Source organism: Fonsecaea multimorphosa (genome assembly GCF_000836435.1).
Source record: "Fonsecaea multimorphosa CBS 102226 unplaced genomic scaffold supercont1.18, whole genome shotgun sequence".
NCBI lineage: Eukaryota > Fungi > Ascomycota > Eurotiomycetes > Chaetothyriales > Herpotrichiellaceae > Fonsecaea > Fonsecaea multimorphosa.
The window spans coordinates 193,037-220,951 of record NW_015971652.1 but is presented as its reverse complement, the minus strand read 5'-3'; the positions used below and the strand labels follow the sequence as shown (position 1 = coordinate 220,951).

Below are 27,915 nucleotides of genomic sequence, written 5' to 3'. Positions count from 1 at the left end.
TTCCATCCAGATCCTGTGGAGAAACGATTGCATTCACATCGACCATAGGTGCAAAGTTCCCAGGCTGCTCCTTGCATTGTTGTCGACAGCGGCAGACATCTCCTCAACCGAGGGCACATCTCTTACCAACTCCTCGAGATGAGTCCACGAGCATGACGCTGTCCGATTACCATCACGAAAGTCGCCTGAATGCCGGCGGCAGGCCTCCAGACTGACGACGACAGACCAGAGAATAAAGGCTCACACCATGCCCCCTTCTTCCGTTACTTCCATCCCGCCGGATAAAGACAAGGACATTCAGAAAGACAGGGACAGCCCTTCCGCCTCCTCCATCTTTCTTCCTCTCGGAAGAAAAGCTCGTCGAGACTCCAAGTCATCCCTGTCTCACGATCTCGATCAAGATGCCCTCAACCACGCTCTCAACAGCATCCATAATGCGGCATCCCAATCGAACCACTTGACTGTCTTCAATGACTACACCGACCCCCCGACCGGCTCCTCTCAAACAGAGAACAAGTCTTTGGCAAGCGAAATACAGGGCGGTATTTCGGGACTGTACAACAAATTAAAGGCTACGGTGGGCGTTTCCAAGGATGGCGAAGAGCATTACCAAGAAGCATCTTCTGCTCTCTCTGTGGGCGACGATCGGGCCAGCTCCAAACTCAGTTCTGGCGTCACATCCAAGGCACCGTCACCACGCCTGACGGCCTCAGACGCCACGATTCCAACCGATCTGGCCCCGTCAAAAGTGTCGTCCAAGGCTACTAGCATTTCGAAACCCTCCGTTCCCTCTACTCCCGCTCTCCGCTCACCTACCGGTCCTCCCCAGCCTTCTTCACACCTTGCTGACCCTTCGGTGACTTCAGTCAATATCCATGCTGTGGGCTCGGCGAATCATTCGAGGGCTGGTTCTGCATTCGAGCTTGAGTCTCCTCATGAACGGAGCTTGACTGCTTCCACAGACAGCGAAAGCCTGCGCAAAGCTCTCTCCAAGCAGGGAACCGATACCTCCTTTTCTGATAGGCCGAACAAGCTGATAACGTCGCCTCTCCTGAACACCAGGGGGGTGCCCACCTCCCACGATCGAGGCTTATCAACCACTTCAAATCAAAGTCACTATAGCCATGCTGATAGCGTGACTAGCCCACCCTTGCTGACCTCGCCTCAAGCGGAGCGATCGACCACCCGTGTAGTGGTAGCGAATAGACAAGAAATCCCTCCAAACCAGAGGCATACCAATCCCTTAGACCTCTTGGCTGAAAATGCAGCCACTCCGGCGAAGGCCTCGTCTTCCTCTCAAAGTAAGCCTAACGACCTCGCTGGCCTGAAATCGCCGCTGCTGTCGACTCTGGAGCACAGACCCGCCGACAAACTTGGCCCCAAGATAAGCCAGTCAAGATTGCCAGGTTTCTACGCCTCGCGAACGACTTCATCAGAATCGTCGGTCTCTGCCGGCCGGTTGCGTGCAAATCTGGACCATCTTGACGATGATAAGCGTAGCTTCGTCATAAATCGTACTCACCAAGCTAGACCGATGAGCAAACTGCGCAGCAAGTTGTTGAGTAAGGAATTCTGGATGCGGGATGAGAATGCGAAAGACTGCTTCCATTGCGGCGAGCCGTTTACTACATTTCGACGAAAGCACCATTGTCGCACCTGCGGCCAGATTTTTGACAGTAAGTGCACAGTGCTCATCAGCGGAAGTCACTTCGGGTCCAACAGTGCCGTCCGAGTCTGCAAACCATGCGAGTCGATAATCACTTCTCACGATGACGACTCTTCTGATTACTCGGCTGAAGATCTGGTTTTGACGGAATCAGCCACTCGTCCGCGGACCCCTGAACCCTCTGTTCTTAACCGCGGCCTCTCCCGATTCGAAGACGACAATACTTCGATCACTTCGCAGTCTCTTGAGCAAATGGCCAGGACGCCCACAATGAGCTTTCCGGTGCGACGAGCTTTCGACGGTGCCAACCGCAATTCTGCAGTGCTCGAATTTGATACAACTGATCGACCACTCCCTCGGCCAAGCTCTTCCAGGTCCTTGAAAGCAACTCATTCCATTGGTCACGGCCACAAGAGGCACCACTCCAAGCACCAGCACATACGCAATTACAAAGCCTATCATGAAGACAGGGCACCTTTCCAACGTCGTGCTGCCGATGACGGCCTCAAAGCTGGCAAGTCTTCAGCCTTCCATCGGGATAGCATCATTGACCCTGATCTTGCACAATATCTTTCGGATGATCCTTCGAGTGAGGAAGACCAGTCTATCAACGAAGCCCTAAACCAAGACAAATTGTCCCGCAGCGAACCCGACAGCGACAAGAGCGCGATTGGTGGTCTTTTGGCAGCCGTACGCAAGGGTCGTTCTCGCCTTGGGGATCGGAGTATTGCTGGATTTCTGAATCTGGGCAAAGAAGCGGATGAAGCTGGCGTCTTAAGTTCACGCAACATAGAAGCCCTTAGAGGTTCTCGGAAGCGGAATCTTAGTGTTTCAAGCAGCATTCATCGCGGAACACCAAGAACAACCAGAGAGCGCCTGCAGATCATCATCCCCGGAAACCAAGACGATCTCCAGGACGGTCTCGGAGACTCGGCGAGTATCTACCGAGGCCGTTCAAGAATGATTCGAAGTGCCTCTATGCACGGGATGGCTGCCCCAGCTATGGAGCTCAATCGCGCAAGTATTCAACATGTGCATAAAATGCTTCAGCAGCTGCTCAGGGATGCGAATATACCAAAAGTTCAAAGCTGGGAAGATGCTCTCATTCCGATCTTGCTCAAGGCGACCGACGACGTCGATCCGGATGTTCAGGGCGGAGATGACATAGACATTCGGAACTACGTCAAACTGAAAAAGATCCCCGGAGGCAAACCTGGTGACACTGCATACATCTCTGGCTTAATCTTCACGAAGAACGTGGCCTTGAAGAGTATGGCTCGGTCCCACACAGATCCCAAGATTTTGATCATCACGTTCGCGCTTGAGTATGCCAGACATGAGCAGCATTTCATGAGTCTGGATCCAGTAATTCGACAAGAAAAGGAGTACCTTGCCAATCTTGTTGGCCGCATCGCTGCTTTGAAGCCCGATGTGCTGTTGGCTCAGCGCAACATATCGGGCCTCGCTCTTGAGCTCCTTGAGAAAGCCAACATCACGACTATTTTCAACGTAAAATCATCAGTTCTCGAAGCCGTATCGCGCTGCACGCAGGCCCGTCTAGTCCACTCTATGGACAAGCTGACCTCCTTGTCAGATCCATTCGGTCGCTGCGATTCCTTTGAAGTGAAGACTTTCGTGGCTGATGGCCGACGAAAAACATATGTCTATCTCTCAGGTTGTCCTCCTCAGCTTGGGTGTACAATAGCACTCAGGGGTGCCGATCGACAGACATTATCGAAGATCAAACGTGTCACCGAATTCATGGTCTACGTGGTCTATAATTTGAAACTTGAAACTTGTTTGATGAGAGACGAGTTTGCCTTGATACCAAGTGCACCTTCTGCTAATACCTCCGAAACAACGGTCAATATGCAGTCCAAAAATGCGGCAACTGAGAACGAAGCAACGTCGCAGGATGCTAATGGGAATGCGGACAAAGTTGACAGCCATGTCGCCGAAGCCGGGGATGTCTCGAATGCAGAAATCATTGCTTTGGAAAAAGAAGTCCGTTTTGCTCAGGCAGTTACGGCGGATAGCACAGATTTGGCGCACATACCAGATGACATACCTGTGCCTACGTTTTATGAAGACCTGGTCCTTAAGCATGAGACCCGCATTCTTTCGGCCTCGCCATTCGTCAAATTCATGCAGCCATATCTCCTTATGCGTGCGAGAGAGTTGGAAAGACGAGTGGCGTATCTCAAGCGGCTCCGTGACCAGGATCTTTCTGCTGAACAGACGATGGAAGATAAGGGCAAGACTTCCAAGTTCACCTTGATTCAGCCTGAAATGGTCCATAGACATCTCGCCGGAGCCAGCAAGAAAGTTCGCGAGATCATACACGCAGTACACGACGCCGAGTATGACAAGGCAGTCTACAACTATGAAAGCCAGAAAAAGCAGTGGGAGACCTATCTCTCAGGAAACCGCAATCTCTTTGACCCCTTCGCTCACCAGAACATTGTCGTTTTGTTCAGCCTTGTTTCCACAGAGACGTCTGTTCCCTGCTCCGGCCCGGATCTGCTCGCCTTTAGCTTTTACAACGAACATGAGACCGAAGCTGAATTCGAGGCGGATTGCACTCTTGGGCAATACGTTGAGGATCTATGTTACCGGGCAAACGACATTTGCCCCTCCGACGCCTGCGAAATGAAAATGCATGAACATCATCGTCAGTATGTCCACGGCGAAGCGCAGATCACAGTCTTCGTACAACCATATCCTTCTAAGATGCGTGGCTTCCAGGATGTGATTTTGATGTGGAGCCAATGCAAGGTCTGTGGTGTAGAGACCACTGTTACTCCAATGTCCCCAAGCACCTGGAAATATTCATTTGGAAAGTATCTGGAACTCTCCTTCTGGAGTGCGGATCTTCATGCTCGGGCCGGCATCTGCCCGCACGATCTGCATAGAGACCATTTTCGGTTCTTTGGGTACAAGGATTTTGCCCTTCGAGTTCATTACGATCCGGTCGACCTCCTCGAGATCATTGTGCCAAGGATGAGGCTTACCTGGAAAATTGACAACGATTTGAAATTCCGCAATGATTTCTATACACGCTTGGAGCATCGCATCACGAAGTTTATGGTGTCTGTCAAACTCCGTCTGAAGAACATCAATGCAGAAGCAGTCATGCCTGAAATGGCTGAAGCGTGTAGTGCGGAAATCGAACGATTAACGAAGAAAGCCAACGAAGAACATGCAAGCCTCATCAAACAGCTTCAAGAACGATATACGAATACGAGGTACTGGGAGACAATACCACTTAACGCTGTTCTGCGAGCTACGCAAGAAAAAGTGTCCGAATGGGATGATGCTTTTGCAGACTTCGAAAGAAATTACTTCCCTTCGGAGACAGATATTCACCGACTTGCCACCCTTCAACTAAAGAAGATCTTCCTTGACCGCGATGTCTCGGTCGCGTCTTTAAAGTCCGATGACGAAGGTACGATGACCCCTCCCACCGAGGAGGTCGCTGATGAGAAAGGGGCGGCTGGGGAGACACCGACTGAGGGGCGACGGCCCAGCAAACTTTCGCCCGAGAAAACACAGAGCTTTCTTCAAAGCGTACTTGAGGAGCATGCTACTACCCCTGCTGAAGAGATTGGTATTTCAGCTGTGCCAGAAATCACAAAGTCTGATGTGCAGAGCCTCCCTTCCGTTCTGGATGGTCCCCGTAATGTTGAAGATGTGAAACACCTTGATCTGGCGATAGCGTCTCCAACTCAACAGGCGATCCCCACTGCGGAAGTTACCCCTCCACGCAATTCATCGATTTCCACCTTGGGCCACACCGGCGAAGATAAAGAACGTGAGAGCGCGATCAGCATTCCTGGCTCCGACATAGTAGGAGCATCTCCAGAAACACCAGAGATTATTGTCTCCGCTCAGCCGACTCAGCCAACAGATTTATCTCCGCCCGCCATCCATGATGTCCCTCCACCCACTGACCTACGGAGGCGAAGTGATGGGAAGTCCTCACCAGGGCTCACTCGAGCTCACTCGCAGCCTGCTGGCTCTGTCGCACTTCGCTCGTCTGCTGCCCAGACAGCTTCGAGTACTCTGTCGGCCGTCAATGCGATAAACGGGTTTTCTAAGCAGAGTCCGGCATTATCTGCTCATGGCAGCGATGCCGATCTAAGCATCCCCGACAAAAAGCTCTCTGAAAGACTGGGCTTCTCACATTTGAAGAATAAGACATTCTCCAAAGGTCAGTCGCTGATCCCGCGAGCGGTTACAAACCGTAAAGAGTCTCGGGTCTCCAACCTTGCCAAACATTTCGAGCAGCTCAGTCGCGAGTTCGAGAGAGAGCGAATCCGTGAGAGGAGATTACGTGCTGCAAGGAATATGCAGTCGAGAGTGTACCCTCTGGCAGCGTCGAAACCCATTGTGGAGGTATTTAAGGACGTCGACGTGGCTGTGGATGAACGAGGTGATTCCGATGATATCTTTGGCAAGGATGATGAACTTCCAGCGGAGAACCAGAAGACTCCAGGCACTGCCGAAGGCATGGCCAAAACTAGCTCTCCAGAGGAAGGCGGGGCTGGGCTCCATGTGGAGGAACCGGCCACCGACACTGCGGAGAACGAGACTGACGTTCCGTTATCGAGCCATGCACCTTCGGAAGCGGAGGAACAAAGTGATGTTGATGAAGCGGAGGAGGAGATCTTTCTTCCAGATTCGCCTGAAGATCTAATGCGGATGTCCCAAGACGATATCGATCTCAAGGAGCTCCCAAAACATGAACGGACCTCGCTGATGAAGATGCTGACCAACTTCTGGGCTGAACGGTCCTCGAGCGGTTGGACCAACTTAGACTATCCTCTGGGGGCATCTGAGCACATCTTCGCCGATTGCGACATCATTGTGCGCGAGGATGAACCAAGTTCTATTATTGCATTCGCATTAGACTCGCATGATTACACGACGATGCTTCAGAACATGCAGAACCGGGCTCCGCAAGAGGACTTAGCCCCTGACTTTAGTGGCCACGATCACACCGACGATTTGCAGTCCGAAGTCATGCACTCGCTCCTTCGCAAGACAGGGACGCATCTCAAATACCAGTTCCAAGAAGGGGGAGCCAAGATGCTGTGTAAGATCTTCTTCGCGGAGCAATTCGATGCCGTGCGCAGGAAATGCGGCGTCGCTGATCGTTTTATCGAATCACTCTCAAGATGCCTCAAGTGGGATTCCAAGGGTGGCAAGACCCGGTCCTTATTCTTGAAAACTCTAGATGATCGGTTCATCTTGAAGTCACTGTCTCCTATCGAAACGCAGTCTTTTCTCAAGTTCGCGCCAAACTACTTCCAGATCATGTCAGAGGCCTTTTTCCACGAGCTGCCCTCGGTCATCGCCAAGATGTTTGGGTTCTATCAGATCATCGTCAAAAATTCCGCCACGGGCCTCGAGTACAACTGGTTCCTACTGGTGATGGAAAACCTGTTTTATGACCGCGTCCCCACACGCATTTTTGACTTGAAGGGAAGCATGCGAAACCGCAAGATGAACGCAACCGGCGAAAAAGGTGAAGTTTTGCTGGACGAGAACATGGTTGAATTCATCTATGAATCACCACTCTTTGCTCGCGAACATAGCAAGAAACTTTTGAGGTCCTCTGTTCACAATGACACGTTGTTCCTTGCGCGTCAAAACGTCATGGACTATTCGCTAATGGTCGCCATTGACGAGAATCGCAAAGAGCTTGTCGTGGGTATCATTGACTGTATACGCACTTATACATGGGACAAGAAACTCGAAAGTTGGATCAAAGATCGTGGCCTTGTCCCAGTACGTGGCGGAAACAAGAACAGACCGACAGTGACATCTCCCAGAGAATACAAGAGGAGGTTCCGAGAGGCAATGAATCGTTATGTTCTGGAGGCGCCTGATTGTTGGCACCAGTTCAAGCCGGTGAGGGTGGAGCGGAGATTGTTGGAAGGGAGAGGTGAGAAGGATGTTGGCGGAGCAGATGGAGGAAGGGACCAGGACGGGGAGAAGGAGAACGAAGTCCAGCTTTTCTCATAAAGAGGGTATTGATTAGGAGAAGTCTGAGGGACATGACGCCTAATATTGGCGAGGCTAAAAGTGGGATACAACTACACCGGAAAGCGGGAGTCATGAATATTAGCGACAGGCACCGGTCTTGGTCTCGTCTTGGGTACGACAATGACATGATGATGCTGCCACGATTTTGCTGTGTGGCGAGATGGTTCGTTAGTCTTATCAAAAGAGTCTCGTGCTTTTAGTGATTCGATCCTGAAGTCACGAAGTGGATTGATTACATTAAGGACCATAGGGCGAATTTATAACCTTAAAACCTGTTACTCTCTCCCAGCGGTCTCATGAAGGTCTGTCTATGGCCTCAAACCACCTTTGCCGGGGTATTGTATACATCTGTGCATACCGCTCTCTAGACCTTCGTCAAGGACATGTATGCGATCCCTTTGGCGCTGCTCGGCTTTACAAACGTTCTGGGACCTCTCCTGAAAAGGCGTATATACCTTGCAGACGGAGCATGTTTCGCTCAATACAGGATGTATATGCCGATCCCGACGAGGGACGTGCAACCCAAAGTGGCGTCTTCTCTCCTGGAGGCCGGGGGCGCCGAGGGGACAGCATGGCATATGGATATGACGGCGACGACGGCCTCCGCCCGCCTTCGAGGTTGTCGCGCCGGCACCAACCCAATAACAAATAGGCTCGGCGTTGAAGCATAGGACGTCGACCTAATCGTGAATAGACCCTCTTATCAACAAGAGGATCCCCGGAGATGACCGGACTGTTCTGTGCGCCCGACGAGGGTACCCCTTGGGAGGTCCGGTTTGCTTGGGCATTTTGAAGGAAGTAAGAGTAGGCTCACATTGTTGAACTGTTTGATCTTATATATGAGTGGAAGATTCTCGTGTCAAATGAGTCATAAATCACTGATAGCTTGAGTTCAAAATCGTCCCCATTCGGGACCCTCCATTCTTTTGAAATATCAAAAACGTGCCATATCATCCACGGCTACATACGCAGCTCTTGAGTGGAACAGCTCCAAGTGGGAAAAGACAAAGGCGACCACGCCAAGGCCACGGCAAATGCGCACGGCTCTTGTGCACGGCTCGGCGTTCTCGTTTGCGACTGCCAGGACAGTGAAGGGCAGAATGGTAAAGTGAAGCGAGATCAAAGGCTCTCAACGTTGTGGTCAAGGTGAAGTGAGCGTCGTTTCGTCGAGGGTGTTGGCCCGGCTGGTGTTATTGCCATTGATGGCCTTTCGATCGGGGGAATGTACTTGAGGCAAGATCCAGCAGAGAAGGCGGCCAAGTTGCTCCTTCGCTTTACAGATGTCGCTGTACTAGTGTTACGCTATTGCGCTGGGGTGGGCACTGTCGGGAGAATTTGCGGATCGTGGTGTGTGTGTACACCAACGGGGCCACCTCCTGGCTAGTCTGGCGTGATACGATGGGAGGACCAAAGGCGACGGGCTCCCGTATCAGCTCACCACCAGTCATCACCGAGGATGAAGTTGGGTTCTCTGGCGTCCACGGGTGTCCCCACGTTAGGTAGCTTAACTGGCGGTCCTGGCGGAATGTTGAGGTGTTTGAGCACATTGCTCAGACGTTCCTGGTGGACAACGTCAGCTTGGGCATGCTCCTCGCGTTTTGGGCTTGGAATCGGCGCTTGCGGCGAGCGCGACCGCCGAAGAGAATCTAGAAAAAGCTAGGACGAGGATGGCGGCGGAGCCTGAGTACCTGCACGATGTGTGACGGCGACTTTCTCACTGCGACCGATGATTCATGGCCCGGTGAATGCATTCCGCTGAACCTGTCGTCGCCTGGGACGAGCGAGACTGGCCCGAGCGGCTACAGATACTCTTGCCATCTTGAGTTGGGGAAACGTTGTACTCGGTGGCGAGGTACAAGACAAGAGATATAACTCTCGGCAAAGGTGTCTGTGATTGAAAAAATTGAAGGCACGCAGAGGAGAAGCAGGATTGTGTTGGTCAAACTTTCAATTTTCTTGACATGGTCTAGTTCCAGCAAAGTTTTGAACCTCCGTAGAGAGAGAATTTGCACCTCAGAGAAGATTATCTGCCAGACCATGAAAGGCCAAACACCTTCTGATGCCGGAACCTCGTCCACAACAACAAAATACCTGCCACGGAGCCAACCACGCCTGTTCCTGTCGCAGTAAGCAGAAGGGTGGTGAGTATTCGTTTCTGGCTCTTTGATTTCTTGATAACCTCGCTGTACCTCATGTTGCTGAAGCTGATTCGCGCATATTGGGTGGCCCAACCCCAGCTGGGGACATACTTGTCGAGCCGCTCCTCAATGTACTTGCGCAGCTTGTACAGGGGGGACGTAACCGAAGATCGCATCTCGATATAATTGGCCAACGCCAGGTCTGCAATAACATGCGCATCCTCAGTTCGTTCGGCGCTATATTTGGCAAGGGCCTCTGCTCTGTCCGGGGTCTCATCAAGCTTGGAGAACAACACACGCACCGACTCCAATCCTGCATTCATACCCTGACCGTAGAATGGGACCATTGCATTGGCAGCATCACCGAGAATGACGACACTATCACCGAAATGATGCGGTGAACATTTGATGTTGATCAGCGGCAGGTGTGGATTGCGCTTGAACTGGGCCACGAGCTCGGTAGGTGGGATAAAGGTGGTCACTCCCGGGAAATACTTGTCAAAAGTCGAGACCAGCTCTTCATCCGTCCCATTCTCGAGTTTGGTGAATAGATCAACCGGGCCGAACAGTGTGCATACAAAGTTCCGGTCGAGATTGGGGAGTGCGATAAACATGAATTTGCCGGCCGGCCAGATATGAAGGTAAGTCGGAGGCATGGCGAAGCCTCCCTCCTTGGTCGCGGGCATGCTGAATTCGCACCACAGACAGTCGATATATGTTTGGTAATAGTCCATGCGGGCAAACTTCATCATATGATGCCTCGTGGCAGAATGGGCACCGTCAGCGCCGATGCAGAAATCGAAAGACACCTCGATCTCCTGAGGACGATCCGACGGAGTTGCGCGGTTCTTGTCCGTGACCTCGAACCAAGCTTTCTTCTTCCGAAAATCTGCGCCTGTCATCTTATGCTGGAAGAAGAACTTGACATTCGGCAATGAGTCGAGATGATCGAGGAGGACCTTGTTGAGCTCCCCGCGGTCTACGGATCGCTGGAACCGGCCGTGAACATCATATGCTTGGGACTGTTGAAGTAAAGCGCCGCCGGAGGAGCGAATATGGATCATTCGCCCATGCATAGGGATCGTGCGCTCCAGTATCTTGTCAAGCAGACCAGGATTGCCCGTTGACCGTATTGCATTAATTCCGCGCTCGCTCAAGGCAAGATTGATGGATTTGGTGAAATTCAGAGGCGTCGTGTCCAGATTGCGGAGGTCTAGGTAGAGGCAGCATTGATTAGTTTCAAGAGGTCGATGAATCAGCCCATATGCAGAGCCTGCTTCCCCAACTTGGAGGACATCACCCGTGCAAAATGGAGGTGGTGAGTTCAATCGATCCAGGGGATGATAGTACCGTCACGCAGCTCGTATACCTCAACCACAGCGCCCCGAGAAGAGGCGTAAAGCGCTGCCAACGACCCGACCGGGCCGGCACCCACCACTACGACCTTCTTCCCTTCCATGCTCCTGTCAAGCCAAGCGGGAGCCACAACTGAGGTGAAAGACAACAGATGTATGCAGTGTAACGACAAAAGAAGACGGACTTGGGACAAGGAAAGGAACGAAAGTGATGAAGACACGTCGTGAGTGAATTCAAGATGAATTTCAGGCAGATGGTGTGTCATTCATCTTGCTATTTAACATCGGCATAACTTCGGCGATACTGTAGAGGAACCTTTTCCGAGCGCATCTGCTTGGCAAGGCTGAGGAGGTTCAGGAGCGACCGCCTCGTCTCTTTCCTCTAATGAATGCCCGGATCAGATCTTCTCATACCCATCCCACCCCACCTCCATTAGCATCAGATTTGTGGAGTCCCAAGGGCCTCTCAAAGCAACCTCGAACAGAGCACCACCGAGATGAGGATGAAAGTCAATCCACGATCCCGCCAAATCTCAGAGCCCCTGCGTGCATTCTCATGAGTCATGTATGGTCATCGTCAGGATTAAATCTAGGCTTAGCATGATGTGTAACGCACTTTTGCAAAGGTCAGAGGTAAGGTAGCAGCACAAGTCTCAAATGGCGTTAGCCGGGGGGTTCGTGGAGGGAGATTAGACTGGACTACGGTGAATATCGTTAGGGACGAGAAGATGGAGAGATCGCCTTTTATAGTTGACTGAGACCAGCCTATTGAATTGGAATGCCCCTTCACAGCCTCCTGAGCATACAAGGAAACCAAGACATTGTTAATCCCATTCAACAACCAAGAACCTTTACTTTCGTCCAGGTGGCCACCTAGAGATCCTGGGCAAATTTTTGGCCCGCGAGACGGCCAAAGGTAAGCGACCTCAAGACGGACTGTTGTTTCAAACGGTTCTGTTAGCCAAAAGACAAACCCAAGGGTCTAATGTGCTGGTCGACAAAGATAATGACGAGATGACAGCATACTTACCACAGCTCCAGGATATTCGTTGTAGACTGCAGAGGAAGGACATAATCAGCAATGACCCATCGATAGGCTTGGGTTTGTTTGTCCAAGCACTTACAGACTCCAGAGAGTTCTCCTGTGCAATACAGGTTGGGAATCGGGGCTCCATTGGTGGAGATGACACGGCTGTCGAGGTCAGTCTTGAGTCCGCCGAAGGTGAAGGTGACATTGGTCTTCAGTGGATATCCGTAGAAGGGGGCTACTTTGATGGGAGCAGCCCAGTTGGACTTTTCAGGGGTCAAGCTAGTTCCGCGTCAGTGGTGCCAGTCTAGATGCCGCAGCACAGAGACATTACCCTTGCGTGGACTTTCCGTCGAGCTTGAGCAGATCCAGTGGGGCATCGTTAGTTCTGTTGTTGAGGCGTACGAATCAGGTACATGGATCAGTCACTATGATTGATAGCGCAACTCACGCCGCGTTGTACTCGTCCACCGTCTTCTTGAGTGCCTTTGGGTCGATTCCAAGTTTTTGAGCGAGTCCTTCAATGGTATCGCTCGATTCGGGTTCCATATCGGTGGTGTCGAACACCTAGACAGACAAAGATACGGTTAGTCGAGCTACCTTTTGAGTCGGACTGTTGACGATGGGAGGTGGTTGAACTGACCCAGCCTGGTCGAAAACGGTCCATGATGGGTTTGTCGGTGATACTGGATCGGATTAGCTAACGGATACAAAAAGAAATGAGCAGTTTACGAAGAACATACAAGTAGGCCTCTTGATCTTGGTCTAAATTTCAAATTGTCAGAAACTTGGCCGCTCGCGGCTACCCGTAGGTAGATATCTGGTGCCATACCTCTCCAAACCTCCAGGGCAATCATCTCAAAGGTGGCAAAGAGTCTACAAATGTCAGTCGAGCTGGACGGGAACACCAGACGGTATCAAGGATGACATACGAATCTTTGCCCTCGTCATAGAATCGTTTGCAATCTCTGGTGATCGGGTCAGCCTCGTGTGTTATCCGGCTTCCCCAAGCGAAGGACCTACTTGTTGACCACGATACCAAAGTTGTGGCCCCAGATGACGGCATCGGGCTTGCTGGTACGAGAGTCGACCATCTCACACTGTATATTTCTGCGTCAGCTGTTTGGGAGTGCTCTGGGTAAAGGGTGTCACTGCTCACGTGGAGACCGTTCATGGATCCTGCAACTTGGGCACCTGCACAAAGTCAATTGGACACATTCACCCCACAGACCGATGTAGTTGTATGCACCGATTTCCATGCCCATTTTCAGGCCCAATCCAGTGTTGTATTTCAACCCTGGCGCGATGACAGGGAGATGCTCGACACGCGGGCCAACAAATTGGGCCATCCTGAAATAGAGTGAGTGTGTGCAGTGGCACACCAGAAGAAAGTGCATACAGGTCTTTGCCGCCTTCGAAGCCTCCACAAGCCAGCATGACTTTCTTTCCGAACACCTTGGCTAGCTTTCCATCAGCCCGTCGGACTCGGACTCCACAAACCTCGCCTTCCTCGGTTTGCAGGAGATGTTCGGCGGTGGTCTCCCACAAAACCTTGACATTCCGGTACTTTCGAATGTGATCGAAGAGAGTGTTGATGATGGCATGTCCACCGCCAATGGGATAGCAGAAGTGCTGTCCTGGTCGTGACAGAGGCTCGTCAGTTCCGGAAATCTATCCTGACTCAGACAATGGGGGTTAAGGATGACATACGGGTGCTAAACTGGACCAAGAAGTTGTCTTCGTAGTGATGGTGTAGTTTGACGCCGCCTGTATGGTCCAGAGGTCAATGCTCAGAAGGTCCATTGACTAACTCCTGTAATGTCCTAACTTACGCTCCTTGATGTACTCGACCGAGATCGGGGCTTCCTTCTCCAATTTCTGGCAGTATGCTTGGTCCGCAAGCCCGCAGCTGTGCGAATTCAGTCCCGTCAATCCCACTTTGGAGTCAGAGGTTCATTTACCTGACGCGCTGAGACAGGGGGTTAGTGGCAGGTCAAGAAGGACAGAGATCCGTACTTGCCTTCATCACGTGTTTCCAATCTGGGTCAAAGACATTATCTGCGGGAGATGGTTAGGGCTTTGAGACCCCAATTTGATAAGATGGGCTGTCACCGTCTGTGAGTCGAAGGACTGCTTGTGTCCATCTACACTTTTGTTAAGAGACGGCCACTGAATTCCAAAAGCAGTCGATCAATCACCTGCTGGCACCACATCGTTCTCCTTCCTTGCCGGCCTCGACCACGGCAATCTTTCCGGGCTTCCCGAGTCTCTCACACTCCTCGAGGAAACGAAGGGTTGTGGTAGTGCCCTGTACATAGGATCAGGCTCCAGATAAAACTTCAGTGTCTGGTGTTCGTATGGATGTATACCGCAAATCCACTGCCGACCACGACGACATCGTAGACTTCTCCGTCACTGGGGATACTGGCAACGAAAGACATGGTTTAGATCAAGTCCAAGACGACGATGGAGACGAAGACGGAGATGTAGAAGGATACAGATCGATCACGGATTGGATTGTTCAGATGGATTCTGAGGAAATCTACAACAGCAGACCCAAATTATCTGGGGACGGACTCAACGAAAAGGGTCGTGCCCTTTTTATCGCATGGTTGTCCCCAACAATAGAGACCCGAGGTCATAGAAAGCGGAGGGCAGATCGAGCCAGCCCGCCGTATACGGGGCCCCGCGATGGACGAACCGAGTCTACTGTCTGACAGCGGACGAGTTACAAGTGAGTTTGGATGGCTGTACAAGATGGCCCGATCAGCTGGTTCGACATCTGAGGGCTGCCAAGACACAGTCAATCTCTTTCCCAAGTATCATCCGGGGAAAGGAGAACCTGTTGGCTCCAAAACAGGAACTGATTGACACGATGACATTATTCACGGCCGAAGATATCCGCCTCGGGCTTGAGCGGCGAGGCAGTGAGCCCCGTCGCTTGCAGCTGTGTAGGATTGTGGAGGTATCCTCTATTCCCCGCGTTTTGTACACTCTAACTTACAATCGTGTCGACTAGCCGTCTCGCCATGTAGCATGCCAGGCTTCCCGCCTCTATCCGACCTTGCGCCGATCCACTCCCAGAGCTCGAAGCCAATCACATTTTGGTTCGGCGTATGGTTGCCGCTTGCCGTTCGTGCGTTTATATCCCCACACTTACTAACCGAGGATCGGTGATGGATACCAGGGAAACTGTACTGTGTAAGGCGACCCTTAGCATCTAGCCTTGATACCTTCGAGTCTCCGCTCATGTCATCTAACCCCTCACGAGCACTTTACATACAACCGTCGGACCAGATATACATCGAGTCATCTGCGTGTTCTTTAGCTCTTATTCCTTCGAAATCTTCATCCGGCAAACACTTGCCGGCGAGGAAGCAATCATCATGGCTGGCCTCCCATCTCACGTCGCCAAGGTGCTGCCCAAGCATTTCTCTCTCTATTATGGAGGAGCGTGGCATGAGCCAGAGACACCAGACGCCTACGTCGACACCTACAACCCAGGAACTGGCGAGAAAATTACTCGGGTGGCTCAGGCCACAGCCGTCGACGCCGAAGCTGCCATCAAGGCCGCCCACGCCGCCTTCCCTGCATGGCGAGACGTCCATCCAGCGACAAGAGCGGAATTGTTGCGCAAGGCGGCCTCCATTGTCCGCTCGCATGCTAAAGAACTGGCTATGCTAGACGCCGCCAACACGGGCAACCCGGTGAATATGATGGTCCCAGACGCCTTAACGGCGGCCAACGCGTTGGACTATTTTGCCGGTCTAATCCCGATGATCAAAGGCGAGACTATCCCTCAGGCTTCGGACGCCTTCCACTATACGTTGCGTGAACCGCTAGGAGTGGTAGTGAGGCTGGTAGCCTATAACCACCCAGCTATGTTTACGGCCCAGAAGTTTGCTGCCCCCCTAGCCGCAGGAAATACAGTTATCATGAAGCCCCCGGTGCAGGCGCCGTTATCAGCCTTATATCTGGCAGAGATTCTCGAGGGTGTATTTCCCCCCGGCGTTCTGTCGTTCCTTCCGGGTGGGTTAGATGCCAGCGTCACGCTCTCGACGCACCCGTTGGTTAACATGGTCACGCTGATCGGTAGCGTTCCGACCGGCAAGGCCGTGTACAAGGGTGCTGCCGACACGTTAAAGCCGGTGATTTTCGAGTTAGGCGGGAAAAACGCGTTCGTGGCCTATCCAGACGCCGACATCGACAAGCTAGTTGAGGCAATCACAAAGGGTATGAACTTTGCCTGGGCCGGGCAGTCGTGCGGCTCGACGTCGCGCGTCTTCCTGCACGAGTCCATCCATGACAAGGTCCTAGACCGAGTGGCTACCGAGGTTAGGAAGCAATTCGTACCAGGTGACCCGTTAGACGACAAGACCACCATGGGCCCGGTGATTTCGCGCGTCGCTCTGGACCGGGTCAAGGGCTTCTGTGAGGATGCTCTGGCCGAAGGGGCACGGCTTGTCACAGGAGGAAAACAGCCTTCCCATCTGACTGGCTTTTTCTTCGAGCCGACCATCTTCGCCGATCTCAAGCCACACATGCGGTTGGCCAGGGAAGAGGTGTTTGGCCCTGTCATGGGCGTCTTCAAGTGGAAGGACGAGGACGAGCTCTTCAAGGTTGTCAATGACACCGACTACGGCTTGACCGCCTGCGTCTTCACCCAGAACCTGGCCACTGCGCACAGGGCCGTCAAGAAGTTCGAAGTTGGCTACGTCTGGGTAAACCGCGTGGCACTGCACTATGTAAATGTGCCATTTGGAGGATACAAGCAATCGGGGTTGGGAAGAGAAGAGTGTCTGGACGAGCTGCTCGCGTTCACACAGATCAAATCTGTCAACATGTCTATTGACTAGATTGCGAATTTGAATTGAAATCAATGTCCGCTTCTCAACGTACAGATATTTATCACGCACGGCAGATTTAGTAGAAGAAGGCCATATAGGAGGCTAGAGACACCAGATCTCCAGCGTTTACTTTGTGTACTGTACTCTCCGTTAGAAGCGCGTTTTAAAAGATGTCGACCAATTGCTGAGCTTTAGCCTGTTGAGTAGACAGATTCGCCCGCTCGGCTTCAATCTGGGTAGATGTCATCGGCCCTCCTGTAACATCGGTAAGCTCAGGGATGTTTTGTGTCCAATGCAAACATGCCCATCACTCAGGTTACCATGGTCTGTACATAGCAGCTCCTAGATCGCTTATCCGCAAATCTAGGACTTCACTGAGTTTTGCCAGTTGGTAGCTTCTCCTTCAAAAGTGAGACGCTCTTCAATCTCCAATAGGATCGAATTTGCAAATTGGCCGCGGTTATCCGCCCGTCGTCAAAAGGGCGGCCCGATCAACGTCCGCCCGACATCAACGATCGACGACAACGACGGCCAGGACGCCAAACAGCTAGTGGGAACACTGAGCGATGGACTTGGTTCCAAATTTGCTGTTGCAGCCGCAGGTCTATGCAGTGAATAGCATAGATTGCACGAAACATGGAAGGAAATTGCACTGCTACGACTGGACATGGCAAGACCACAGGGCAGGTGGGGACTAGTGTTTCGATTAGTGAAGCCTCCAGTACCTGCTTCTCGCCGAAGACAAGCAATAGAAGCGCTGTTCGGATTCTCGTTTGTCTTCTGCTTGACAGAGAGCCATGATCCATATTTGACTGAGTCTGAGAAGGGTCTGAAGGATGATCCCAACCTGAGCGATGGTACTTTTCGGTCGCTATATATATGGCCCCTTCCCTTGTAACCCGACCCCGGTGAATCGAGATTCAAGTCCCCCAACTCTCTTGACGGCTTATCAGTCAGTCAGTCACGCATGATTCCTCACATCATGGCTAAATCCGCAGACTTGGAGAAGAACAGTAGGGAGTTGCCGCTGAACAACGGCGAGTCCGGCATCTACGACCTCCATCACGACCATCACGACCCTGACCACGCGCTGAACACCATCCGCACCGCGGGTAGCGTTTCAATCAGCGCTGAACTGTTTGAGAAGATCTACTTGACACCCAAAAACCGCGTGTCAAACAATATCCGCTCGACGTTCGGGAATCCCACGCCTCTGTGAGCGAATCTAGCACGCCTTTGGTGTGTTGTTTGCTGACTACTGTTCCCAGCTGCCTCGTCGGCTTCTTGTTGTGTGTCACTCCTTTGTCCAACGTGCTGATGGGGTGGAGGGGCGCGGGAGGATTAGGCGCTGCTGAAGTGTGAGTTTTTGTCTACGTTTGGCCCAGTGGTCCATATTTGCTCATATCCGCGGACAGTGGAGCATACTACTTCTTTGGCGGCCTTCTCATGGTTATCGGTTGTGTGTTTGAACTGATCTTGGGCAACACATTCCCTTGCGTCGTATTTGCCTCGTTTGGCGCCTTCTGGCTCACATTTGCTGCGACCTTGACCCCCTTCTACAACGCCTCGATCGCCTATCAACCCAACGACCCGGCCAGCTCGTCGTCCAATCCTGTTTTCACGGCCACCTTTGGCTACTTTCACCTCTACATGGGTCTTCTCTGTCTGGTCTATCTGATCTGCTCGCTCAGGACCAATATCATCTTCCTTTCCATCTTTGCCACCCTCGTTCCGGCCTTCGGCTGCTTGACTGGTTATTTCTGGAAAGCCTCGCAAGGCATCGACGCCACCAATCTCGTGGTTGCCGCCGGGGCCATCACCTTTGTCACCAGTCTCCTTGGTTGGTACTTGCTCGTGGTCCAGCTATTGCTGTCGGTGGACTTTCCACTCACACTGCCCGTGGGCGACCTCAGTCATTTGATCCGCGGTGCGGGGGATATGAACAAGAAGACATTATGATCTGGTTGTGTTGGAGTATCGACTGAAAGGGTCACGCACATGTTCACACTACGTTGGACGGCATCTACGATCCCTTGAGGAATTGAAGGCTTTGGGAATTCTTGCTGTCAGGAGTGCTGATGAAGTCTCCTACAGTAGTGGGAAAACGACGGACAATGTCAGACTTGTAATGTAAAGGTGTGTTGTATAAGTAATGGAGAGTCAGGAAATGCATTGAACAGGAACAAGCCCATCAGCAAGGCTGAACACACGTCTAAAAATGTTAGCAGATGTCACTTCCGAGAAGTTGACCATCCTATACCAGAACGTGATGCTAAGATACTTTTGGAGGTATCCACCTGTGGGATCCGAGCCTCCAGGTAGTTCAACGTGTACAATTCTTCACGCTAGCTTCCTCAGAGGGATGATCCTTCATCTGTAGACCGTCCTTTACCGATACCTGGGGAAACCTTCGCGACGCGATATCTCTGTAATTTCGAGAAAACGGGCTGACCTAGAGGCAGTGATGTTCGGACCATAGGCCCCACTAGTCCTAGTCCTAGTCCGACTATAGTAGCGGCTAATCTTGCACTATGCCTCTCATGGAACTTGGACTAGCTGTTTACAGACAAGTCAATGTATGCTCGCTTGTAAGGTTAGAGTAAGTAGCGAATAGCCTTGGGAGTATTAAACTCTTAGGGCCACCAGGGCAATGAGCCAACTACCAATAGGTACGGAGGAACCTCGTATTTACCAATCAAATAGTGTAGTCTATGATTAGTCAGGACTATCGTCCTGAAGAATTCGGAGACCATAGTCCGCACATCACTGCCTGGAAGAAATCGACCCAAGTCAGCGGATACTCGACCTGGCTTTCGCGAGGCTTTCACCCTCGACTCGCAAAAGCTCTTGATCATGATGTGATGCAAGGGCGTTACTCTATATAACCTACTTGCCGGCGAGGAACAGCATCACTTTCGAGGTCGCCAGGTCGGAGGCTGCGTATTCTTTGAATTGCTTTCTTCCGCTCAGGGTATTTAGATCATGATGTGTATGCTACAAAAGTGATCTGGGCGCGATGGTTTCAAGTACGAGGTATACCTGTCCTAATTCACGACGAGCCTTTAATTTCCGAGCTCTGGGAATACTTCTCTGCAAACCCAAGTGTGACAATGCACCATGAAGGTCAAGGTACACGATAGATTTGCCCTCACCAAATGTCAGTTTTCCGCCAACGGGAGATCCAGCAACTCGGTCCTTGCCTGTGACTCAACTATCCATCACCGCCTCTGGCAATTTTAGTAACCAAGCAGTGAAAGTCGGAGCAGCTACGACAGCACGAAAACAGTGGAAGAGGGATACCTCAACGCCGCATCAGGGCTTGTAAAACTTGCCCTGCTCCCAATCTCTGTTGTGTGGATAATATCCCAGATTTTGGACGTATACTAGCACTAATGGAGCGTTTGACAGGCTCTTGGTGTCCACGGCCGTACGGGAAAATCAAGGACCGTGCGTCCGCGAGCTGAAATTGGTTGGACGCTGTCAATATCCGCATGCCTTCACCACAGAGCCGATACAGGCGCACACTTTGCGGGGTAGCAGTGCAAGGTGTTCCGGTTTCGGGGCTCTCCTGGATTCGAGGCAAATATCTTGTATAGATCGAGGAGAAGATGCAAACACTGCGATGTGTAGCTAGAGCAAGACTTCTATCATCCCAGCTAAAACGACCTATCATCCCATGGCCGTCACCCCTTCAACGTCCTCTGCAAGATCACCAGGCTGCGGCTCCAGTGTGACTGGGGGTCAGAAACTCCAGAGCCAGAAACCGGCGACAAAGAACGAAAGGCCAAAGGGTGTCCCATATAAACGAAGCTACGTGGCATGTTTGCGTTGTCGTTCCCGCAAAGTAAAATGTGATCTCGACGCGGAACCTCCCTGCGCCAAATGCCGCCGCGAGCATCGAGAATGCGTCTTTAAGAGCGATTACAAGACGGGTCGACAGCGTCAGCCTCCTCGATGGGTGGAAAGTAGTCACGAGCCCGAAATGACGGTCAACAATACACCGGCACCTGTGGGCCTGACTGAAGATATGGCTCATGCGCAGCCCTCGACGACCAGAGACAAAGGCTTCAGCAGCAACGTTAGCCACCAATCCGCTGGCCCTCGGCCGTCTTTGATGGAGCGCGCTATGTCCAAAATCATGATCGTACCCAAATCCGATGATGTATTGGCCACGCCGTTTCCAGCCGACTCAGCCATCGGACTTGAAGATATGGCAAGCAATATAAGCAGCGCAAGTACCGACTGCTCCAATCTGCAGGCTCACTTGACAGAACAAGCCATCCCATCCGCCCATGGCGACTTGGATCTGGACGTCATCCGTCAACCCCTGGCGCCTGGGGTATCTCGGCTTTCAAAGGTTGAGGACAAGACTCTAGAGGCCTGGAGCCGATATAGCCTCGTCCGGCAACGTTGGCTCCTCGCACAAGAAGCCGTCACGCTTGCCGATCTGTATGTGTTTGCCCCATCTGCGCTCCGGTATATTATGTCCTGATATGCACTCCAGCTTTTTTGAGTACCTCTCTCCAATGAGCCCGGTGCTCATGTCGGAGTACAAAAATCACTCGACTCATCAAAGACTGATCACGGAAGAGCCTATGCTGTGTACCACTATCCTTATGATCTCGTCTCGCTTCTTTGTCTTACCCGGTGCTGGAGGTGTCGTGCGCAGTTACATGATCCATCAGAGATTGTGGCAGTGCTGCAGAGGTTTCATTGAGCAGGTCGTTCTGGGGCGCGGCACCTACTCGGCTAAAAGAACGTCAGTCCTCAGCATCATCGACAGCTGTCTTTTAATTACCGATTGGCATCCTCGATACGCCGATTTTCCTTCCGAAGACGAAATAGGCGGCGATTTGTGTCCAAGCCAGCAACCCGACCAGCCCTATGACACCACGCGTTCGGATTCCCATCTGATCCGCTGGCGAGAAGACATACTCGAACCCTCCAAACAGTCCGACCATTTTTCGTGGATGCTGCTTGGTATTGCAACCAACCTAGCCTGTAAATCGGGACTCTTTTCTGACGGCCCCGTGGCTGAAACATTGGATCCCAAGGTCCAGGCCAGGTCCATACGAACAACCAAGTTGCTTTACGTTTACTTGACCAACCTCTCCGTTCGGCTCAGTTGTCCATCTCATCTCCCCGAGAATTCCATCTTTCCTACCCAAGGCACCTCTGCTATTCCCAGGGACAATCCTCTGGCCAAGGACTGGGACTTTTTTATGGACTGCTGGCTAGAGCTTGTCCGCCTGATCAAGACAGCCTCAGTTTTGTTTTTCGAGTCACCTGCGTCGACCCAGAAACAACTCTTGACCGGGCATTATGCCATTCTGTTGGACCATTTTGGGCCGTCTCTGACACGCTGGCAAGCGAAGTTTGCGACATACTCAAATAGTAGGTCGATCCATTGATCTCGGTAGCGGGACTAACTGCTTCTTTTCCCAGGTCTGCCTCAATCCCTACGAGACCTTCTACTGATTGAATTCCAAAATTTGCGAGTCTATACCCACGCCCTGTCGATGCAGGCCATTGTGGAAAGAGCTTTGGCTTGCGGGATGAGCGGCACGGACCCTCTACAGACGAACATCACGTCAACATGCTTCTCGAGCTCCGACTACGTGTTCTTGCAAGAAGTTGTCAACGGTGCCAGTGAGATTCTCAAAACAGCCACCAAAATGGCCTTGTCTGGCAACCTTCGATACATGCCGGTCCGACAGTCACTCTGTTTTATCTCGGCCGCCATTTTCCTCCTCAAAGCCATCAGCATCGGTTCGGGGAGCATTGAAATCCAGGCATCCCTGGACGTTTTGGATGACTGTATTGTGGCCTTAAGGTCGTCTCCCATCGATGACATGGATTTCTCCTCGAGGTTTGCCACCCTGATCGAGAAGCGAGTGGCCAAGTTTAGAGATTCATTCATGGTGGTGCGCCATAACAGCAATAACATCAACAATAGTGCACATCACCAAAACCACCCCGACGACAGCCGGCCGAGTTACCACGAAATGAGCGCGACTGGGGTCAGTTCGGAGCTCTCGACCTTCAATGCCAGCCAGGACCAGGTCGGTCCAGCGTCAAAGGCCACCGAAAATCTCGACAAGACATCGCCTGGATGCGCGGACTGGTGGGCCCGACCATTTGACAAAAGTATCGCACCGTTCAGTTCTTCGGGCAATTTCATCTCTTCGGGTCTGGAGCTCGACTCTCTTGATTTCTTGTGGAATCTGCCCATGGAGAATCAATATGGAGAGCTATTTCCTTGATGGGCAGAACTTTGTGTGAAAGTCCCAAGCGTCCATGTGTACGTTATCCCACTTCAGCTCATAAAGCCAATTAAGCCAACCTCTTTTCGAATGCTATCTCCCTTGACCCGGAGCTGTCTGTGATTTATTTCCTTGCTGTACGCCAGTAGCCGACTCAATCAGTGGGATGATGACATAACACAAGGAGACTGAACTCTCGGAGAGACGATTGTCTAAATATTGAATCATCTATCTTAACGGGTAGCCTTTGGCCCATTCGGCATGCTGTTATATTGGTATCGGCCTTCTTCGGCATAATACTGAGGGAACCCCACGGCTTCGAAGACCTCTTTCGCTTCGAGAGTATCTGGAGGGTTTCCCGACTCGAACGAGACCTTTAGATCTTGCAGTGCCTGTCGAACCGCCTTGATTTCGGCCGCAACCAGCGCAAACGGATACACCACGCACGCGTATCCCATGGCGGCAAGGTCCTTGGTGGAGACGACCTCGGTGCATCCCCCCGGTATGATGTTGGCCATGCACGGGAACTGGAGGTCCTGCACCAGCTGCCTCATCATGGACCGGTCCGGCACTGCCTCGACGAATATGGCATCCACGCCAATCTCGATGAATCGCCTGGCTCTTTTGACCGCTTCGTCATAGCCGAGGATCAAGCTGTCGGTTCTTCCTAGGATCCAAATGTCGAGACCCTCATTTCGCGCGTCCACGGCCGCTTGTATCCGCGCATACGCCTCGACTTCTGGAACAACTGTCTTGCCTTGGGAGTGTCCGCAGCCTAGATTGTTCATGTTAGCGTCTGCTCTTTTTTCCCCTGGAATGGTGCGGGGAGGAAATCCTACGTTTTGGCCAAGTCTGGTCCTCGATCATGACTCCGGCCGCTCCGGCAAGTGCAAACCTGGAGTAGGTGTGATTCAGCTGGGCCAATTTTGTGCCCCCATCCCCCAAAAAAGAGGCGAGGCAAGGTCCACATACCCTTGTACCGTCCTTTTCACGTTCATCGGCCCTCCATATCCCGTGTCGCCGTCGACGAGGATCGGAACGTCGACTTGCCGCATCACCTCAGAGAGCTTTTGCGTCATCTCGCCGAACGCGACGTACCCTGTGTCCGGGAGCCCGAGCGACGCGGCGACGACAAAGCCGGACAAAAACACCACGGGAAACCCAGCAGCCTGGGTCAGTTTCGAGCTAAGGGCATCATAGCTACAGGCCATAGGTACAATTTGATTCTCATCCCGCGCCGCCTGGAGCATCAAGCTTCTCAGCCTCGAGGCCTGTAATGAGGGACGAGCTCCTCGGATCTCGTTCATCTTCGTTGAGAATCGCACACGACACGGTCGTCTGGTTCGGATTTGTTGGTTCACCCACACAGAAAGGGGTAGACGGGACTTGGCGAGGTCTTTGGTGGGCTGCTTGTAGTCTCCAGAGCAGAGCATTCATTCGAATCATAGCTTGGTCAAGTTTTCTTATTATGCAACGCACGATCTTTTACGAGACGCTGACAGACAGGTCTGCATGCTTACACAGTCCTGGCAGCATGACAACTGCCCCCCTTGCTCGGGTAGAGGCGGCTTCAACCCAACGGCCTACCTTCGGCTTGATGGGTAGTCAAGCCCAGCTAGCCACCGACGGGCGTTACCGCGGGACCGCCGAACTCTCGTGAACGGATAGAATGGACGGCATCATCGGCCTCGACGCTGACCCCCTGGGATAACTACGTGTTGCACACATCATTGGTACGGTAGGAATGGATTCCTGATAAAGTTGAATGCCGAACAGCATCGGTTATTTCATCGACAACAATGGCTAACGCCTAGATAACCTACATAGCCACTCCGTTGTCTCGTCAGGTTACAAGAAGGCAGAATTCTCAAGACATGACATGTGTCCCCTGGGAGGCGCGTTGTGTGACACTAGCCAATGTCTGATAGAAAAGGAATAAAGGAAGACCACCCACAGCTCAACAGCGATTTCTGAAAAGGGCGCAAGGTAGCAGTCAGGTATAGTCCTAGGAGCATTGAAGAGCGGCTGAACGCAGCGAGGGGTATGTTCTTTCTCGATATACCGACTACCCTTTCATCCATCACGCGAGAGATGTGTCTCTGTATACGCCATACATCTCAAGATCACGGTAGTTTGGTATCTCGCCATCTAAGTAAAGCCCAGACGAGCTCGTCCTACTCAGAAGCGTTGAGTTCACGACGCCACTTTTCAATCGGGTTCACATTTCATTGAGACAGATCCGCAGAAAAGTCCTCTAAGACTCGAAATTAGGAAAGCGTATCATAGGCATTCGTACTGGTCTCCACCTAAGGTGAGTATAAAGGAGTCGAATGCACCTAGCCCGCGCTAAGGCACTAGAACCTTTACACTGGCCAGCACGACGGGTGAGTATAGGGCGGCGTCACCTTTGTACCCGTGGAATATCGCCCTTCAAGTGATGTTACTACTTCTTAGCCTTATTGATTCTGATAGCGAGACTCTTTGCCTTGAGCACTAGCTCCGTGCACCTGATCGATTGAGGTGTCGAACTCTGTCTGGCAATGTTTATCGTCGATGAGCAAGGCTGAATTTGACAAGATATGCCGAGTAAATGATCGCTTTGCTTTAGACAAGCAAGAAAGTTTGGAGCTTGCGGGTGCCTTGGATGCCAGATGGAGGGGCAGATGCATATATGCTGCGGCATTGGACGTTGAAAAAGTGTCGGAAGGTGTTGACCTATTGGCGGCTTCCTTCCGCCGCTCTACACATTTTCTTTTCGGGGATGATCCCAAGCAGAGCCTATTGTCGGATAAGTCTTTTACCGCCTTCATTTCTCCGAGACGCGACGTCTTTTAACACCACCTTGACTTCCATTCTCTACTTCTAGGGAGGAAATAAGAGCATGGCATTTCCCGTCATGGAGTCAGATGTTCGATATGAAACTCCAAGGAAGCCACCGGTCAAAATTGTGAGTTTACTTCGTCAGATAAGAGACTAGCGGTAGCTCGTATACCATTTGTGTCCCTGACCAGACAAAGGTCGTCGCAGGAGCAAGTGGCTTGATAGGGAAGAGACATTTGCAACATGTCGTCGATGAGCCGGAAGCCGGTACGTCAGCAAACAATCTGAGTTGTGGATAGAGTTGACAGACCTGGAGCAGAGCTTGTTGCAATCATGTAAGCTCACTCCTGCTGCAACTCCCAGTCAACGATCAGCTCTCCGGCTTATAGCCCTGTCTACCATAGAGACCCCGACGTGCTCGGCCTCGAGCTTGCAAATCAACACCAGCGTCCGTGCTTTCGGAATGTGGCCGACTTTTTGGCTTCATTGAGAGCTGGAGAGATCTTGGCAGATGCAGTCATCCTGGCCACACCAAACAATACACACGCACCTTTGGCCACAAAGCTCGTGGTAGCAGGCCTGGCAGTATTGGTGGAAAAGCCATTCACTGCGACGGGTGCCGAGGGACGCGAACTCTTGAAGGCCCGCAGTGAGGCCCCTTCCGGGAAGGCTGTGGTCATGGTCGGTCATCACCGAAGACACAACCCTTATACCATTGCTGTCAAACAGGCCATTGATGAAGGACGCCTTGGAAGGATTGTTGCTATCAATGGAGGTACATTCCCATATTTCCAAAAGTCCACAGCCAACCTTCTCAGAGATATTCTCACTGATCAACGAACAGTGTGGGCAATGCGCAAGCCACCGGAATATTTTGCCAACCATTGGCGGCGACAACTAGGTTCTGGAGGCGTTGTACGAAGTCTCTATTCTGTGGATCGGGTTGCTAACAAATACTGATCTTATTGCTGGCGGAATAGGTCTTGAACAATGCAATCCACGAAATCGACATCCTTCAATATCTACTAGGCAATATTGTTGAAGTCTACGCCGTAGAAGGCGTCAAAGAAAGGCCTCACCCGGTAGATGAAACAGTCCTTGCTACTCTGAAATTTGCCAGCGGCGCAGTGGGATCTTTTTTGTTCTCCGAGTAGGGAAACTCCCTTACTCCAAGGCCCTGAAGCAGAACCTGGCAGCTAACCTCTGGGTTCATCCGCCAGCACCGCGATCTCGCCACACTCTTGGGAATCCGCGACCGGAGAGAATCCTCACATCCCGGCCGCCAACGAGACCTGCCTCACGATCCTTGGCACGAAAGGATCAGTAGGGATTCCTTCATTGTATGTTTTGTCCTCTTGGCTCCGAAACTTGCAAGTCGCCTTCGACTGCTAAACACATGTCTCATCTCAAGGACACGATTCCATCAAGACGATCGTCCACACCAAGAGCAGAATTGGTCTTTCCCGTTGACAAGAGACAACACCCTCAAAAGTCAGATCGACAACGACGACACTCCACCCCTGGCCCGCCAACTCAAACATTTCATCGCCGCCGTGCGTGGTGAGGTCGAACCAAACTGCTCCGGCGAAGATGGGTTGAGGGCAGTTATGGTGGTTGAGGCGATATTGAAGAGTCTGGAGAAACATGAACCTGTCACCGTTGAGCGGGTGTAAATACACTTCTAATCTGATAGAGCGATGTCCCTACTTTTGCGGGACACCAAGGGCCACCGGCGGCCGACCGGAGGAGAC

General features: G+C 51.9%; 8 protein-coding genes across 8 annotated transcripts; 5 read left to right on the top strand and 3 right to left on the bottom strand.

Annotated features, from left to right (window-relative positions):
• Positions 1–247: 247 nt before the first annotated feature.
• On the top strand, positions 248–7,693 carry Z520_08227 (uncharacterized protein; the record flags this gene model as incomplete). Its single annotated transcript, XM_016778724.1, has 1 exon — positions 248–7,693. The coding sequence occupies one exon, from the start codon at positions 248–250 to the stop codon at positions 7,691–7,693; it is 7,446 nt and encodes a 2,481-aa protein (XP_016630095.1).
• A 2,044-nt stretch (positions 7,694–9,737) lies between these two features.
• On the bottom strand, positions 9,738–11,311 carry Z520_08226 (uncharacterized protein; the record flags this gene model as incomplete). Its single annotated transcript, XM_016778723.1, has 2 exons — positions 9,738–11,065; positions 11,203–11,311. The coding sequence occupies 2 exons, from the start codon at positions 11,309–11,311 to the stop codon at positions 9,738–9,740; spliced, it is 1,437 nt and encodes a 478-aa protein (XP_016630094.1).
• Positions 11,312–12,233: 922 nt separating this feature from the next.
• On the bottom strand, positions 12,234–14,675 carry Z520_08225 (uncharacterized protein; the record flags this gene model as incomplete). The annotated part of the gene is made up of 16 exons (XM_016778722.1): positions 12,234–12,516; positions 12,569–12,622; positions 12,686–12,801; positions 12,978–13,110; positions 13,167–13,202; positions 13,258–13,334; positions 13,394–13,428; positions 13,484–13,584; positions 13,634–13,871; positions 13,945–14,001; positions 14,067–14,143; positions 14,196–14,203; positions 14,264–14,292; positions 14,347–14,378; positions 14,433–14,542; positions 14,604–14,675. The coding sequence occupies 16 exons, from the start codon at positions 14,673–14,675 to the stop codon at positions 12,234–12,236; spliced, it is 1,458 nt and encodes a 485-aa protein (XP_016630093.1).
• A 945-nt stretch (positions 14,676–15,620) lies between these two features.
• Z520_08224 (uncharacterized protein) lies at positions 15,621–17,090 on the top strand (the record flags this gene model as incomplete). The annotated part of the gene is made up of 1 exon (XM_016778721.1): positions 15,621–17,090. One exon carries the CDS (start codon positions 15,621–15,623, stop codon positions 17,088–17,090), a length of 1,470 nt encoding a protein of 489 aa, XP_016630092.1.
• Positions 17,091–18,063: 973 nt separating this feature from the next.
• On the top strand, positions 18,064–19,040 carry Z520_08223 (uncharacterized protein; the record flags this gene model as incomplete). The annotated part of the gene is made up of 3 exons (XM_016778720.1): positions 18,064–18,296; positions 18,350–18,439; positions 18,497–19,040. The coding sequence occupies 3 exons, from the start codon at positions 18,064–18,066 to the stop codon at positions 19,038–19,040; spliced, it is 867 nt and encodes a 288-aa protein (XP_016630091.1).
• Positions 19,041–20,757: 1,717 nt separating this feature from the next.
• On the top strand, positions 20,758–23,344 carry Z520_08222 (uncharacterized protein; the record flags this gene model as incomplete). The annotated part of the gene is made up of 3 exons (XM_016778719.1): positions 20,758–21,530; positions 21,586–22,475; positions 22,527–23,344. The coding sequence occupies 3 exons, from the start codon at positions 20,758–20,760 to the stop codon at positions 23,342–23,344; spliced, it is 2,481 nt and encodes an 826-aa protein (XP_016630090.1).
• Positions 23,345–23,577: 233 nt separating this feature from the next.
• Z520_08221 (uncharacterized protein) lies at positions 23,578–24,651 on the bottom strand (the record flags this gene model as incomplete). Its single annotated transcript, XM_016778718.1, has 3 exons — positions 23,578–24,119; positions 24,184–24,239; positions 24,317–24,651. The coding sequence occupies 3 exons, from the start codon at positions 24,649–24,651 to the stop codon at positions 23,578–23,580; spliced, it is 933 nt and encodes a 310-aa protein (XP_016630089.1).
• A 1,589-nt stretch (positions 24,652–26,240) lies between these two features.
• Z520_08220 (uncharacterized protein) lies at positions 26,241–27,837 on the top strand (the record flags this gene model as incomplete). Its single annotated transcript, XM_016778717.1, has 8 exons — positions 26,241–26,291; positions 26,362–26,431; positions 26,484–26,499; positions 26,554–26,939; positions 27,009–27,079; positions 27,145–27,314; positions 27,385–27,504; positions 27,576–27,837. 8 exons carry the CDS (start codon positions 26,241–26,243, stop codon positions 27,835–27,837), a joined length of 1,146 nt encoding a protein of 381 aa, XP_016630088.1.
• Positions 27,838–27,915: the final 78 nt, after the last annotated feature.